General features: G+C 45.3%; 1 protein-coding gene across 1 annotated transcript in view; it reads right to left on the bottom strand.

The window, feature by feature from the left end:
* Nucleotides 1–17,677, bottom strand: part of KDM6A (lysine demethylase 6A) — a gene marked incomplete in the record, with an annotated part of 3,528,619 nt that overhangs the window by 2,136,294 nt on the left and 1,374,648 nt on the right. Inside the window, 1 exon segment of the mRNA XM_044072373.1 lies at nucleotides 3,986–4,079. Coding sequence (XP_043928308.1) covers nucleotides 3,986–4,079 — 94 coding nt within the window.

Here is a 17,677-nt window from a genome sequence, read left to right on the forward strand (position 1 = left end):
ATTTTTCCAGCTGAAGGACACAGCATCCACTTTCCAAGCTTGTTTGTTGGGAGTCCTTGTGCAGAATTTGTCCAACTGGTAGTTCGGGGGGGGGGCAAACATGTCTATGTCTATGTCTGGGCTCTCCAATTTGTTTATCAACATGTTCAAAGTCTTTGGTTCCAGTTTCCACTCGTGTGGGTCCATGAGATTTCTGCTTAGTTCGTCTGCTAGTGTATTTAGTTTTCCTGGAAGAACTGAGCCTGTAGATGCACTTGGTAGCTCAAGGCTGTGTTCCACAGAGCCATGGCTAGTCTGCAGAGGGGGTAGGAATGGGTATCCCCCCCTGCTTGTTTATGTACCACATAACAGTGGTGTTGTCCGTCTTTACCATTAATTGTCCTGGAAGAATGTGGTCCTTGAAGGTTGTCAGAGCATTCTGTACAGCTAACATTTCTTTTTGATTGATATGCAGGTGCATTTGACTTTGGTTCCATTTGCCCTGAATGCACTTCCCTGCCAGGTGAGCCCACCCATGCATAATCTGATGAGTGTGTTATTAGGGTTTGGGCGGCAGGGTACAGTGAATGGCAGTCCCTTGTTTTGGTGGCAGGCCTCTAGCCACCAAAGGAATTCTAACTGTAGGTAAAGGTATAATAGGAATCATTGCTTCTAGATCCTAAGAATGCTGACACCATAGGCTTTTTAGATACCATTGAAGTTTCCTCATATGCAGTCTTGCATATGGAATTAGTAGAATGCAGGAGGCCATGAACCCAACGGCTTGCAGTATTTGCCTTGCAAATAAGCAGGGTTTTTGTGGAAGTAAGTTGTCTAATTTGTTTCTCTGGCGTGACGAAAGCCATCTGGGAAGTTGTGTTCAAGCTTGCTCCCAGGAATATAATTTGTTGACAGGGTACCAGCTGTGATTTCTTTTCGTTTATGATGTATCCCAAAAGTTAGCACCTTTTGTACAAATGCCAGATGATTCAAAAGTATGTCCTGGCCTTCTGCCTGAATTAGACAATCGTCCAGGTATGGGTATATTTGAATATTTCTTTGCCTGCAAAATGCAATGACTGGAGCTAGCACTTTGTGAATACCCTGGGTGCAGTAGATAAGCCAAAATGCAGTGCAGAGAACTGATACTGCATGCAGCCTGCTTTGAAGCGTAGGTATCTTCTGCCCAATTCCCTGAGTGGGATGTGCAGGTAGGCCTCCTTTAAATCCAGTGTTGTCAAAAAAGGCATCTTTGACTATCATGGGAAGCAACTGAAGAGTTAGCATCTTGAATTTTGGAATCACCAAAAAGGTGTTTAGGATAGAAAAGTCCAGGATAGGACGCCATAAGTTGCCTTTTCTGGGTACCAGGAAAAGTCTTGAATAGAAACCTTGTCCCTTTTCCTCTTCTGGTACAGTCTGAATAGCCTTTCATCTTGAGAGAGAACTTGCTTTTGAGCCTCTGCCCACTGATTTGGGGGAAGATCTGGCCAACCGTTTGGGGGCGGTATCATGTGGAAGTGAAATCTGTATCCTTGGGGAAACTAGGTTTATAACCCATTTGCCCTGGGTAATGAGTTCCCAGCTTTTTGCTTGCAGAGCAATCTTTCCCCCTAAAGGAGCAGTCAGTTGAGAAGTGCTTGGAAATTTTAAAGTCAGGTCATTGAGACGGCTTACCATGGGGGGGGGGGGGGGTCTTACTACTCCCTGATTTGGAAGAGGGAGCCCCCCCCCACTGCTTAGTCCTGTGCGCACCCTGGGACTGACGCCTGGTTGATCTGCTAGCTCAGGGATTGAACTGAGAAGGCCTGGAAGAGGCAGGAAAGGACACATTTTTTGAGGGCCAATGCCTACTAAATCTTGGAGGCTTCACTTGTAAGAAACAATTTGCATAGATTTAGCTTTTTCCTCCATCTTTTTAAGAACTACTTCTGCTTTGTTGCCAAACAAGCGGTCCTGATTTAAGGGAGCATCCAGCAATTTAGTTTTAACATGATCTGGCAAAGATGGCTCCTTAAGCCAAGCATGCTTCCAAAGTACAGACCCGGTGACAGCAGCCCTGCAAGATGCCTCCAGTGAATCAAAACCACATTGCAAAGTATGGTTTTCCAACCTGTTCTGCAGAATGCAATTAAATCCTGTAAATCCTTATTTTCAGCACAATCAGGAATCAGCATCATTTACTGTTTAAAGCAATCCAATAATATGCTGCTGATACTTTAACATATGAAACTGGCAATTTAAGGCTCTCATGGCCAAGGTCGCAGAGGTGTACACCTTCTTACCCCATCTATCCAGGGCCCTGGAATCGCTATCAGAGGGGGTAGGACTTTTGGCAGTAGTAGCCTTAATGCACTTGGGTCCCTCTGAAATGGTCTCAGAATCTGCAGTAGGATTTTTAAAAAGGAACTTTTGAGAATAAGGAACCCTGTAATATTCATCAGGTTTTCTGGGAGCAGGAGGTAAGGAAGCAGGGGCCAAGCTAGATTCCAAAAAGGCATAGTCAACAATGTCCAGCACAGGAGGGATAGCTAAAGGCCTGTGTTGGGGCAGGAGTAAGAAATCTCTAAGCCTCTTTTTAGAATAAGAGTAATCCTGGCTTTCCCAGTGAAAATGCTTCCTAAGAGTATGCAAAGGTTTCACCAAAAGAAAAATCCTCTGGGGGAGAAGCAGAGGGAATAGAGTCCTCTGCATCAGAATCCTCATAGGTGGATAAGGGAAAATCCTGCTCATCAGAAGTGACAGAAATTTCAGAATCCTGGTCAGAAGTATAAGCAAATTCCGTCTTAGGGAGGAAGGTTAGCTTCCCCTGATTGAAGTAATAAGGTCTTCAGCCATTCTTATTTGTTTTTTAGGCATAGAGGCCTGACCATGCGGTCTGGGCATCTGTTTCCTAGACATGGTTCGAGTTTTAGGCCTTGAAGAAGAAGATGGCATTGGTTTAATATGCAAGTCAGTAGGCCTGAATACACCCTCAGAAGCCGGTGCCTGCACAGTGGCTGCAGACCCATCCAAGGTAGAGATATCCGCAGGTTCCACAGTTGAAGCATCTCGCGGCATACCAGACTCTGAATGGGTCTCTGTAGAGGCCTGCAAATCTGGAGTAGCTGGTATCGGGGGCTGCGAAAGCGCCTCACTGAGTACTGTCAAACTGGCGACTAGTTTAGGAGAAGCGTCAATGACAGCTTTGCACCTAGGCGGCCTGTCTCTGTTTGTTCAGAATGTCAGTAGTCGGGTGGCTTACCGCAGACATATCTGGATAATTGAACAGAGTACCAAAATATGTAGAAGCGAAAATATACAGATGATGAATAGTTTATGGTTTAAACAAGGCACAAAACCGGCAACGAGGTACGTGGTCAGGGCCTAGGCAAGGAATACAGTACAAATTAAAATCTTTAAGAGGTATTTGCTTTCCACAAGAAATACAATTACTGACTTTTACTGACATCGGTTCAGAGCAAGAAAAAGTTTCCCCAACGGGGTACTTCGCATTAGTTGAAGACTTCGGTTCTGATACTCGAAAATGAATATTTCAGGAGTCTGCCAACTGGCACTTGTGAACTGCTTCTGCTTCGGGCACCGTACGGCAAGAAAGACTGATGTAATGGCGTCGGCTGCATGCTTTATACCACTGACTACTTGACGTCACGGAAGATGAGAAAGCAACTGACGTAGGACCCAAGACTTTGATAATCAGGCCGACAGAGCTACTGCAAGCAGATAGCCCAAATGTGATGACTGCAACAGTGAAACACGAAAAACATCTCATATTACATTGTCACGATTTGCATATTATCATTTGGTATTGAGGAGTCCCCTTACTATTGCAGCTATGAAGGAGTGGAAAGTCCTTTTAATCACTCTCAAATTTGTTGACTTTGGCCTTCTTCACACCTCACATTAACACTGAACTTTTCTAAAGCATTAATGAACAGTAGAAAACATTCATTAAAAAAAAAATGACATTTTGTTTGTTTTAAAATAAAACCTGCATCCAACATACCCAACTGCTGTAGAACAGTTGCTTTAACTTGTGCAGGAAGATTTTCTGTCTGCAGGAGTTGTTCATAAGCTTCTTTTGCAGTGTGATACTTTCGCTGAGGTTAAGAAAAAAAAAGTCACACTGTTAGTAGTAGTAACTTCACAATTACTTCTCTAAACGAGATGTTAATGAGATGCAGAGATGCCTTGAGATGTTTGCAGCAACACAAAATGTAAATACATATGATTTCAGAACTTATTTTCACTGTCAATAAAAAAAGATAAATTACTTCATTATACCCATTAACTTTTCAGTGCACAATATGCAGGAGGTCTGTATTTTAGGAGAAAAGTCTGCAAACAAGCAAGCAGTGGAATCAAAAATCCTATCTAAAAGAGAAACAGTAATCTGAAATACCGTGATGTAAACTCCTTAGAAGCATTTCTAGTTTGTTAAAACACGATGCTAATAAGTACATAACCTCAAGTGTACTCAAACATTGGTTACTAAAACTATTTAAAAGTCCAGATTAACTGTTGATGCTGGTGTAAATAAATTTAAGTCATCTACCACATTGAGTTTGCGCATGGCATGCCTGACACGAATGACGCATGCAAAAGTACAGTTTTGTACCTACCATAAATGTATATGTCCGATAGGAATGCATCTGCAGTCCTTACAAATGGGTAGTCCTGTCGTCAGGCAGCCCTTCGGTCGGCCGGATTCCAAAGTCTGGGTCTGGCTTCGGCTGGTGTCGCGCTTCACCCGACGTCATAGCTGCAGTTATTCGGGTATAAAGGCATCAGCCGACGCCATTTTCCTCAGTGTTTCTTGCCCCAGATGCCAGGTGCCCTCTTGGATGGCTAAATTTGGATAAATGCAAATGTTTCCAAAAAACAGAGAGCAAACACATAAAATAAGCATGTATTTACATATATACAAACAAATACACCATAATAGATCCCCCCCAAGCTAGCTGAAGGATGGCAAATACCCTAGGAGTACCACAGAGGGGAAGGTGGGTGGGTAATCCTGACTGCAGATGCATTCCTATCGGACATCTACATTTATGGTAGGTACAAAACTGTACTATGTCCTTCAAGGATGCATCTGCAGTCCTTACAAATGGGTAGAATACCATAGCTAAACTAGGGGAGGAGGAAAAAGGAAAGATTATGGTGTAGTTAGGATCCCTTGCAAAACAGCAGTGGCAAAACCTGCTCGGGATCTAGAGTATAAGGGTAAATTGTAATGCTTGGCAAATGTATGCACGGAGGTCCAAGTAGCAGCCTCTATAATGTCCTTGGTAGCCACTCCTCGTAAGAAAGCTGTGGTAGTGGCTGTAGCCCTTGTGGAGTGAGGCCTGATGTTCTCTGGAGTTTTCTTTCCATGGTAGGAGTAACAAAATCTAATGCAATTTCCTATCCATTTGGAGATTGTCTGTTTTGAAATTGGTTTTCCTTCCTTTCCTGTTGCATATGCTACCAGAAGCTGGTCAGTTTTTCTATTGGACTTGGTCCTGTCCAGGTAGTAGCGTAATTGCCTATGTACATCCAAGGTATGCAACAGTCTTTCTCCCTGTTCTGAGGGTTGGGGAAGAATGTAGGTAGGTGGATAGCCTGATTTAAAGACACTCTGGATACCACCTTAGGCATAAATGTAGGATTCGTTCTCATGGACACTCTATCTTGATGGAAGATCAGGAAGGGTTGCACTGCCATTAGTGCCTGTAGTTCAGAGACCCTTCTTGCTGAGGTGATTGCCAGCAGGAAAGCAGTCTTCCAGGATAAGTATTGTAATTCTGCTGTTGCTGCTGGTTCGAAAGGGGGAAGTGTCAATTTTTCTAGCACAAAGTTCAAGTCCCATGCTGGCAATGGTGGTTTCCTGGGAGGTTTTACATTTTTAATTCCTCTCAGAAATTGTCTGAGCAGAGGATGTGAGAAGACAGGAGGATCCAAGCTGTATTCTGCTGAAATGGCTGATGCATGTATCTTGATGGAAGAATAGGACAGGCCTTTATGGAAGAGCTCTGCCAAGTACTCCAGGATGTTGGCTATGTTTACCAGTGCCACATTTTCTCCCTTTGCAGTACTCCAAAGGAGATATCTTTTCCATTTTGCTGCATAATTCTTTCTTGTTGAAGGTCTACGAGCCTCAAGGATTATGTCTTTAACCATTTGGGATAAATTTGGGTTAATTGTTCTTATGTAATGTTCCAGGCAGTTAGCTGCAGAGTTTTCAGGTTTGGATGCAGGATGTTGTAGTTGTTCTGTGTTAACAGCAATGGGATCAGAGGTAGTGCCCATATTTGCTCCCGAGACATGCTCCTCCGCAATGGGTACCAATGTTGCCTTGGCCAGTCTGGAGCTATCAGAATGATCCTTGGACGTTCCTCTTTGATCTTCAAAAGCACCTTGTGCATCAAAGGAAGTGGTGGGAATGCGTATGCTGTCAGGTTCTTCCAACTGAAAGATAGGGAGTCCACCTTCCAAGCAAGTGGGTGGTACGTCCTTGTGCAGAATCTCTTTAGCTGGTGATTGAGTGGGGATGCAAATAAGTCTATTTGTGGTAATCCCCATTCTCTTGTGATGGCTTTGAAGATGTCCGGATGCAGCATCCATTCGTGGGCATCCGTGGTAGTTCTGCTTAGTATGTCTGCTAGAATGTTTTCTTTTCCCGGTACAAAAATTGCTTGTAATTGAATGTTGTAGCTCAGAGCCACATCCCATAGGTCCAGTGCCAGCCAGCATAGAGGGTATGAATGTGTGCCTCCCTGTTTGTTGATGTACCACATAACTGTGGTGTTGTCTGTCCTTATCATCAACTGACGACCTTGGAGAAATGGTCTGAATGACTGGATTGCCAATTTTACTGCCAGCATTTCCTTTAGATTTATGTGCAGGCGCAGCTGGTCTTGAGTCCATAAGCCTTGTATGCACTTGTCCAGCATGTGTGCCCCCCAACCGAGGTCTGATGCATCTGTCGTGATAGTTTGGCTTGGTTGACTGTTGCAGAAGGGCAATCCTGTGTTTGATTGACAGGCCTGAGCCCACCATAGGAACTCTTGCTTCAGGCATGGGATTATTGGAATTTTGGTTTCTAGGCTGTGCTTGTGTTGAGACCACAAATTCTTTAAGTACCACTGTAGCTTTCTCATATGTAGCCTGGCATGAGGGACCAGAATTATGCAGGATGCCATGAAGCCTAGGGCTTGCAGTATTTTCCTTGCAGTTAGATGGTTCTGCTTTGTTAATGCCAAGAAGTAGAGAGGTAGTTGCTCTTTCTTTTCTGCAGTTAGGAATGCCATTTGTTTTGATGTGTCCAGCTCTGCACCCAGAAAGGTTATTCTTTGGGATGGAATCAGCCTTGACTTTTTTATATTGACTGTATATCCCAGGGCTTGCAGCAGGTAAATGACTCTTTGTAAGTCTTCTGTTAGCTTGCTTTTGTTGTCTGCTTGTATCAGGCAGTCCGTCCAGGTAGGGGTAAATTTGGACTCCCTGAAGTCTGAAATGAACAATTACTGATGCCAGGCATTTCGTGAACACTCTGGGCGCAGTAGATAAGCCAAAGGGCAATGCTGAGAATTGATAATGCTCTGATCCTGCAAGAAATCTGAGGTATCTTCTGCAATTTGGTCGTATGGGGACGTGCAGGTATGCCTCCTTGAGATCTTGAGTTACCAGCCAAGACTCCTTGCCCAGCATGGGAAGGAGCTGCTGTAGGGTCAGCATTTTGAATTTTGGAACAATGAGGAATGTGTTTAAAGCGGACAGGTCGAGAATAGGCCTCCATTTGCTCTCTTTTCTTGGTACCAGGAAGAGTCTGGAGTAAAATCCCTTTCCTTGTTCCATAGATGGTACCTTTTCCACAGCTCTCATTCTTAATAATTGAGATATTTGCTTTAGAGCTTCTGCCCTTTGAGTAGGTGGTAGGTTTGGCATTCCTCTCTTTGTTGGTAGAGTATGGAAATGGAACCTGTAACCTTGGTCTATAGTTTGCAAAATCCATTTTTCCCTTGTGATGCAATGCCAGTTTTTTGAAAATAATGTTAGCTTTCCGCCTAAGGGTGCTTCCAGTTGTTCCCTGGTAGGCGGTGCCACAGCCAAGTCACTGTGATTGTGTTGTTGTAGTGGTGGTGGCTGTGTCTGTGTCTCGCTGGTTGTTACCTTGCCACTGGCGTCCCCTGTAGGCACCCCTGGATTGGTTTCTGCCTCTTGAACGCCTATTCCTGCCTCTCTGTGTCTTACAGGAGTCCGGAAAGGACCAATTCTTGGAGGGCCAGTTCCTGCTAAACCTTGGAGGTTGAACCTGTAAGAAATCTTTCATTGTTTGTACAGATTTCGCCTTCTCTTCCATCTTTTTTAGTACCTGCTGTGCAGGGGAACCAAATAAATTGACTTTGTCCATGGGAGCATCTAAAAGCTTTGATTTGACATGATCTGGTAATGCCTGCTCTTTCAACCATGTATGTCTCCTGATAACTGTGCCAGTCACGGCTGATCTAAAGGAAGCCTCCAGTGCATCATAGCCACATTTTAAAGAATGGTTACTAACCTGCTGTATGTTATATATACCATTTCCTGAACATATTTCTTATCTAAAGATTCTTCAGAGGACAGCTTTTTAGTTAACTGGTCTAGCATAAACTCTTGATATTGAATCATATGAAATTGGCAGTTCAAAGCCCTAGCTGACAAAGTAGCAGAGGTGTAAACTTTTTTACCCCATCGCTCTAAGGACCTGGATTCCCTTTCAGAGGGGAGGGGGTTTTTAGTAGATGTAGATGCTACAGCTTTAGGGCCCTGGGAGATAGTCTCTGGATCTGCAAAAGGGGCCTTGTATAAATGGTGATGAGTGTCCGGGACCCTGTAGAACCTATCGGGCTTAGCAGGGGCCGGAGGTAATGAATCAGGAGCAGTGCAAGCATCATTAAATGCATCATCTACAACAGAAAGAACTGGAGGTATAGCTAAAGGCCTATGCTGTGGCAAATGTAGAAAGGTTCTAAGCCATTTCTGGAGTCTGAGAAATCTTGGCCCTGCCACTGAAATTGTTCCCTCATAGCATGCAAGGTTTCCCCAAAGGAAAATTCCTCAGGTGGAGAGGCTGAAGGAATGGACTCTTCAGCATCAAGAGTCTTCGTAAGGAGAATAAGGAGCCTCAGGAGGGTCTGTATGTTCTGAGTCATCAGAGGAATCATCTGTGGATACTGGCTCTGGGGGCTCTGCTCTGGGCCTCTTCTCTGGAGGTGGATGAGAGGTCCTGTCTGGATGAGGCTGGGATCCACGAATTAAAGAAATGAGATCCTCAGCCAAAGAAAGCATATGGGAACTGGTGCTGGGCCTGTGAGAGGGGGGCTTAACAGGCACCGTTTTTGAAGCTTTAGCCCTGGCAAAGGCCTTAATAGACATGGCTGCAGGAGGCCTAGCAGCTCCACCTGCAGGGGTTGAAATATCCAAGGGAATAGTGTCTGATAATTCCTGAGAAATCGCAACTGCAGGTTGGATTTCCGAAGCCGATTCCACCAAGTTAGAAGAGGCCTCGGTAGAAGGCATGTTTTCGGCTGGGGAAAGAACCGCTTGCTCGGTTTCAGCCGAAACCGAGACACTCGTGGTTGGCTTAACCGCGGTTTCGGCCAAAACCGCGGACCGTGAGTGTCGGTCCTTTTCCCTGCGTTTTTTGGTTATTTGTGAAGTCGGAGGATCCGACGGCATGATATAAGCAAAATCAGAGCCGAAAAACTGTTCTGCAAACTCCGACCGGCGTCTAAGCGTCCGTCGGTTAAAAGAAGCACAGGCTAGACAAGCTGCTACGTCGTGGTCTGGGCCTAAACAAGGTAAGCAGTAAGAGTGGAAATCTTTATGAGGTATTTGTTTCCCACAAGTTAAACAGTTATTCACTTTTTCTGACATCGGCTGAGGCAAGAAAGAGTCCCCAACGGGGTACTTAGCTTTTTAGAAGTCTTCGAAGTAGTATTCGGTAGTAGTAATCTCTGGTTCTGACCGACCGGCACTTGCGAACAGCTTCTGCTTCGGGCGCCACGCGGCAAGAAAGACTGAGGAAAATGGCGTCGGCTGATGCCTTTATACCCGAATAACTGTAGCTATGACATCGGGTGAAGCGCGACACCAGCCAGACCCAGACCCAGACTTTGGAATCCGGCCGACCGAAGGGCTGCCTGACGACAGGACTACCCATTTGTAAGGACTGCAGATGCATCCTTGAAGGACATCCCCACTATGTCATACATACATCAACCTTTATTGGCAGGTCTATTACTTGATGTAATCAGTCTGCACATTTTGTGGTTCGTAACGCTATGAATATTCATTACATTCATGATCACTAGACTGAAATTACAGAAAGATAATGAAAACTCAACAAGAATTCATAATGGCTGCATTAAGAAGCCATGGTACTTTAAGTCAATCATATTAGTTCAGCAAAGATCATGGCTTAAAGGACAAGGGTTGCATCTTTTCACTTTTTTTGTGCTATTTGAGCTCCCACTGTCTGATGGACATCAGACCCTCTCCGGCTCTACTGGCCCATTTGTTCCCTTCACTGTTCGACAGCTGACAGGGAGTGACTGTTATGCAGTCAACAATCGGAGTGTTTTTTTTTTGTTTTTTCATTTTTCTCACCAGCCCTAACACCTTGCACTCTTGGTAAGGTGATGGGGAGGAGAAATGTAATGGGCTAATGGTGGGAAAAGTACAGCTGTGTACACTTAACATAAATGTAGATGTTAGAGTGTTTTCAATGCTGCAGTCTTCACCATTGGGTTATCCATGCTGTAGTAGCCCTCAGTCGGTCCAAATACCAGAGTCAAGGTTTTGTGCATCGGCTGCTGTCGCTTGCTGGGTGACGTCGGGTCGTCCGAGCTTTAAAGAGCAGCAAGCAACGCCATTACCTCAGTTTTTCTTGCCTTAACCAACCAAAGAAGTCCAATTTTAATAATTAGTAGCCCTGGGGTAAGAGACCCCCACAGAAATAGGTCTTTCTCTAATGAAAGCAGATGTCAGCGGGGAGGAGGGAAGGAAAGCATGACTGCAGGACTGAAAACACTTGAACGTCTACCATTTATGCTAACTGTACACAACTGTAGTATGTTCTTCATTTCTCACTGTTGCAGACTTCACCAATGGGAAGATAACCAAAGCTGAGAAGGGTGGTAGGTTGATAGAAACTTAAGATTGGGAGAGCATGCCCTGCAGAATTGAAGAGGCAAACCCAGCCCTAACTTTTGAGAATAGATTCAGATGGTAATGCTTGGTGAAGGTGTGGACTGAAGTCCACGTGGCAGCTTCCAGGATGTCCTTGGGGGTACCCCTCAAAGGAATGCTGTGGAAGTAGATGTTGCCCTAGTGGAATGGGTTCTGATGGTCCTAGGGGGTGGTTTTCCATGCAAGTATCATCAAAATTGGACACAGAGTGCTATCCATTTGGAAATTGTCTGTTTGGATAATGGCTTCCCCTCTTTTAAAGCTGACCAAGAGCTGGTCAGTTTTCCTGAATGTCTTTGTACGATCCAGATAAATTGTGTACGGTCCAGATAAAATCTGAGCTGCCTATGCACATCCAATGAATACAGTATACTTTCCCCCTTGTTCTGAGGGTTAGGGAAGAAGGTGGGCAGGTGGATGGCCTTGGTTGAGGGTAAAGTACAGTTTTGTACCTACCATAAATGTAGATGTCCGATAGACATGCAACTGCAGTCATAACATGTGGGTTGTCCTGCCTCAGGCAGCCCTCGGTCGGCCGGATTCCAAAGTCTGGGTCCGACGTCGGCTGATGTCGCATTTCTCTCCGACGTCAGAGCGGCTGGAGTACATAAGCATCAGCCGACACCATTTTCTTCAGTGTTTCTTGCTGCAGATGCCAGGTGCCCTCCAAGGAAGGCTGTAATCAAATTGGAAGACAAAAACAGGATTCCAAACAAATAAATGAGCAATAAAACAAATACACCATAACAGATATCCCCAGCTAAGAGTAACAGGGATAGGAGTGGACCCTAGGCATAGAGGGGTATGGAGGGAGGGAAAATCCGACTGCAGTTGCATGTCTATCGGACATCTACATTTATGGTAGGTACAAAACTGTACTATGTCCAAGAATGCAACTGCAGTCATAACATGTGGGTAGAATACCATAGCTTAGCTGGGGGAGGAGGAATGCTCTAGGAAAGAGATGGTGTGGCAATCAAACCCTGCAGGACTGCCGAAGCAAAGCCTGCTCTGGATCTGGAGTATAGAGGGAGATTGTAGTGTTTGGAGAATGTATGCACGGAGCTCCATGTAGCAGCTTCTAGAATGTCCTTGGTAGGCACCCCTCTTAAGAATGCTGTAGAGGTGGCTGTAGCTCCAGTGGAATGTGGTCTGACATTCCATGAAAGGAATAACAGAATCTGATGCAATGTCCAATCCATTTAGAAATAGTCTGTTTTGAAATTGCTTTTCCTTGGACTGCAGGGGCATAAGCTACAAAAAGTTGTTCAGACTTCCTACTGGCCTTGGTTCTGTCCAGGTAGTATCGAAGTTGTCTGTGAATGTCCAAGGTATGCAACAGTCTTTTCCCCCTTATTCTCAGGATTGGGGAAGAAAGCAGGCAGATGAATGGCTTGATTTAAAGAAACCCTAGATACCACCTTTGGCATAAAAGTAGGGTTGGTCCTTAATGAAGCCCTGTCTCTATGAAAAATAATAAAGGGTGGTATTGCCATTAGGGCCTGTAGCTCTGAAACCCTTCTTGCGGAGGTAATTGCCAACAGGAAAGCTGTCTTCCATGAGAGAAATTGCAAGTCAACTGAAGCTGCTGGCTCAAATGGAGGTAGAGTCAGTTTTTCTAAGACAAAATTGAGGTCCCAGGCTGGCACTGGGGCCATTCTTGGTGGCTTAATGTTCTTGATTCCCCTGAGGAATTGTCTTAGTAAGGGGTGAGAAAAAACAGGAGGATCAGTGTTGTATCTAGCTGAAATAGCAGATGCATGTATCTTTATGGAAGAATATGAGAGGCCATTCTTTAACATATCTGCCAAATATTCCAAGATGAGTGGGATGTTCAACAATGATGCATCATGTCCCTTGCTGGTATTCCAATTGCTGAATCTTTTCCACTTTGCTAAGTAAACCTTTCTGGTGGATGGTCTTCGAGCCTCTGTTAGTATCCGCTGAACTTCCTTGGACAGAGATAAGCTGAAGTTATTTATGGGATCTCCCAGGCTGTTAGCTGCAGTGTCTGAAGATTTGGATGCATGCAGTGTTTTGAAATTGTGTTGAGTCAAAAGTAGAGGCCACTGGGGGAGGGCCCACCTCCTGGTGTGACATATGCTCCGTAGTAGTGGATACCAGTGTTGTCTTGGCCAATCCGGAGCTATTATGATTCCCTTGGGCTTCTCTGCTTTGATCTTTAGTAATACTGAGGTCATCAGTGGCAGAAGTGGGAATGCATAGATTGCTAGGGAGTTCCAGTTGAATGAGAGGGCATCTATTTTCCAAGCTTTTGGATAGTATGTCCTTGTGCAAAATTTTGGTAGAAGATGGTTGAGGTGAGAGGCAAATAGGTCCACTTCTGGCTTGCCCCATGTCGAAGTGAGTTGTCTGAAGGCCTTCGGATGTAACCTCCACTCGTGTGGATCTGTGAAATTCCTGCTTAGACTGTCCGCCAACACATTGTCTTTTCCTGGAACAAACTGGGATTGTAACTAGATGTTTAGGCTCAGTGATTTCTCCCAAAGCTGCATTGTCAGTCTGCAAAGGGGGTATGAGTGGGTGCCCCCCTGCTTGTTTATGTACCACATCACAGTGGTGTTGTCTGTCCGTATCATTAAATGGCCTTGCTGGAGTTGGTGTTGAAAGGCCTCGATGGCATGCATTACTGCCAGCATTTCCTTTTGGTTTATATGCAGATGTGTTTCCTTTGGAGACCATTGTCCTTGTATACACCTGCCTTCCATGTGCACCCCCCCCCATCCAAGGTCTGAGGCGTCTGTAGTCATGGTGTGTGTTATCTGTGGTTTTTTGAATGACATACCTGTGTTTTCCTGGCTCACCGAGGCCCACCATAGGAATTCCTTTTGTAGGCATGGAATGAGTGGTATGATTGTCTCCAAGTTGTTGCTGTGTTGAGACCAAATGCTTTTTAGGTACCACTGAAGCTTTCTCATGTGTAGTTTTGCTAATGGAACCAGTAGAATGCAGGATGCCATGTAACCCAGGGCCTGTAGGAATCTCCTTGCAGTCATCTGGGTGAGTTTTGCTAAACCTTTGAAGCAATGAGTTAACTTCTCTTGCTTGTCTTCTGTCAGGTAAGCCATCTGAGAGGCTGTGTCTAGTTTGGCTCCTAAGAAGATTATTTGCTGGTATGGCTGCGGTCTTGACTTTTGGAAGTTGATCGTGTATCCCAGAGCTTGAAGTAATCGTATGACATAATCCAGGTTTTTTGTCAACATCAATTTGTCGTCCGCTTGTATGAGGCAGTCATCCAGGTACGGGTAAATTTGTATACCCTGGAGCCTGCAATGAGCAATTACTTAAGTCAGGCATTTTGTAAATACTCTGGGCACAGCAGATAAGCCAAATGGCAATGCTGAGAATTGATAATGCTCTGGCCCTGCAAGAAATCTGAGGTATCTTCTGCAGCTGTGTCATAGGGACATGCAGGTATGCCTCCTTGAGGTCCAGAGTAAATCAGCCACGACTCCTTGCCCAGCATGGGAAGGAGTTGCTGTAGAGTCAGCATTTTGAACTTTGGTACTATGAGAAAGGTGTTTAATGCGGACAAGTCCAGTATTGGTCTCCATTGAAATTCTTTTCTTGGAACAAGGAACAGTCTTGAGTAAAACCCCTGGTCTTGTTCTTGTGGAACTCTTTCTATTGCTTTCATTCAAGTAAGCAGAGTGATTTGCTTGATAGCCTCTGCCCTCTGATTTTATGGTAGGTTTGGCATGCCTTGTTTTCTTGGTAAGGTATGAAAATGAAAGTTGTACCCTCGGTCTATAATGTCCAAAATCCATTTGTCCTTTGTCAGTCTGTGCCAGTTTTCTGCAAACAGAGATAATTTCCCGCCCAAGGGAGCTTCTAGTTGTTCCCTGGTAGGCGGTAGTAGAGGAAAGTCATTGAGTTTATGGTTGTGGGGCAGGTGAAACCCCTGCGTCACTTCTTTGGTTTCCCGGCTGCCATTGTCGTCCCCTGTAAGGGCCTCTGTATTGGCCTCTTCCTCGGCCACGTCTGTTCTTACCCCTTTGAAACTTTTCTGGATTAGGAAAGGACCAGTTCTTTGAAGGCCAATTCCTACTGAATCTGGGGGGTTGAACCTGGAGGAAATCTTTCACAGTCTGAACTGATTTTGCTTTTTCTTCGATGGTCTTTAACACATCCTTAGCATTTGCACCAAAAAGCTTGTTCTTTTCCAAAGGTGCATCCAGAAGTTTTGCTTTACATGATCTGGTAGAGGTTGATCTTTTAACCAAGCATGTCTACGAATCACTGCCCCTGTCATAGCTGCCCTACATGAAGCTTCCAGTGCATCATATCCACACTGCAGGAAGTGATTGCTTACTTGCTGAGTGTTATGTACAGCTTCCTGCAAAGTCTTCCTGTCTAAAGGATCAGGAGAAGCTAATGTTTTTTGTAAATCTTCTAAGAGATAATCCTGATATTGTAACATATGTTTAAAGCTCTCATAGATAAGGTAGTGGATGTGTAAACCTTTTTGCCCCATCTCTCTAATGACCTAGCTTCCCTGTTGGAGGGCAAAGGTTTTTTTGAGGTGGAGGCTGAAACTCCTTTAGGCCCCTGTGAAATAGTTTCCAAATCAGCAGTATGGGCCCTGAATAAATGGGAATGAGTTTCTGGGACCCTGTAATACCTGTCTGGCTTGGCTGGAGCAGGAGGAAGAGAATCAGGGGTAGCACTAGAGTCAGAATACAAATCATCCAGAGCATCAAGTACAGGAGGAACAGCTAAGGGCCTGTGCCGAGGCGTCTTAAGGAAAGTCCTAAGGCGTTTCCTAGAATCAGAATATTCCTGACCTTGCCACTTGAAATGTTCCCTCATGGTGTGCAAAACTTCCCCAAAAGAAATATCCTCAGGAGGGGAGGCCGAAGGGATGGAATCCTCTGCATCAGAGTCCTCATAGGTCTGGAAGAGCTCTTCCTGGCTATCAGAGTGGACAGAGCCCTCAGAATCTTCATCTGAAGGAGTAGGGTCAGAGGGTTCAACCCGGGGCCTTTTATCAGGAGGAGGCTGGGATGCTCTCTCAGGATGGGCCTGTGAACCTCTAATCATGGAAATTAAATCAGCAGCCATGGACATAATTTGTGTCTCCGGAGTCAGCTGAGGTAAGGATTTAGAAGTAATAATCTTTGTTTTGCTGGCTGCCTTTGTCCTAGTGTAGGCCTTAATAGACATGGCCATAGGGGGCCTGGCAGCTCCATGTGCAGGAGTGACCTTGTCTACAGCAATGGTCTCGGGCATTTCCTCGGTTTCGGTATCCGGAGGAAAATCTATAACTGGCCGAGTAATGTCTGGAATCGGAGTCGTCGGTAATGCGGTGTCTTCGGTTCGGAGCGGTGGAGAGACCGTCTCAGAGGGAACCGGAGCACTCGCGCTAGGTTTTGGCGTGGAGTCAGTGGTAGACGCGGGCCGAGGATGTCGGTCCCGGTCTTTACGCTTTTTGGGAGTTTGTGATGTAGTAAGATCCGACGGCATGGTGTAAGCAAAATTATCGCCGAAAAAATCTTCAGCGAACTCCGCCCGGCGCCTGAGAGTGCGCTTGTTGAAGCGAGCACAGGCTACACAGGCAGAGACGTCGTGGTCTGGGCCCAGGCAAGGGAGGCAGTAAGAGTGGAAATCCTTATGAGGTATTTGTTTACCACAAAAAAGACAATTGTTAACTTTTTCAGTAATTTCTGACATCGGCTGAGGCAAGAAAAGGTCCCCAACAGGGTACTTAGCTTTTTTGATGACTTCGGTATCGTAGAATACAGGAGCTGACCGACCGGCACTTGCGAACTGCTTCTGCTTCGGGCACCACGCGGCAAGAAAGACTGAAGAAAATGGCGTCGGCTGATGCTTATGTACTCCAGCCGCTCTGACGGAGAGAAATGCGACATCAGCCGACGTCGGACCCAGACTTTGGAATCCGGCCGACCGAGGGCTGCCTGAGGCAGGACAACCCACATGTTATGACTGCAGTTGCATTCTTGAAGGACATCATCAGAAACCACCTTTGGCATGAAAGACAGGTTGGTTCTCAGGGAGACCCTGTCTGCATGGATGATGATAAATGGCTCAATGGCCATTAAAGCATGAACTCTGACACTCTCCTGGGTGAAGTGACAGCCAAGAGAAAGGCAGTCATCCAAGAGAGGTACTTTAATTCTGAGGATGCTGCAGGCTCGAAGGAGGGCAGAGTAAGCTTTTCTAAAACATAGTTCAGATCACAGGCTGGGGTGGGCTGTCTTCTGGGAGGTTTGACATTAGAGGCTCCTCTAAATAATTGTTTGATAAGAGGGTGGAAGAACAATGGCTGTTCTGTATCAAAGTTTGCCAAGATGGCAGAGGCATGGATGGATCTTTATGGAAAAGAAGGAGAGACCCTTATTAAGAAGCTTAGCCAGATAATCGAGAATAAGAGGAATGGAGGGGAGATGAATGTCTGCCCCCTTGGACTGGCTTCCAGGAGCAGAATATTTTCCATTTTCCAGCA

Source organism: Protopterus annectens, chromosome 5.part0, assembly GCF_019279795.1.
Source record: "Protopterus annectens isolate FY-2018-M chromosome 5.part0, PAN1.0, whole genome shotgun sequence".
In the NCBI taxonomy this organism is placed as follows: Eukaryota; Metazoa; Chordata; order Ceratodontiformes; family Protopteridae; genus Protopterus; species Protopterus annectens.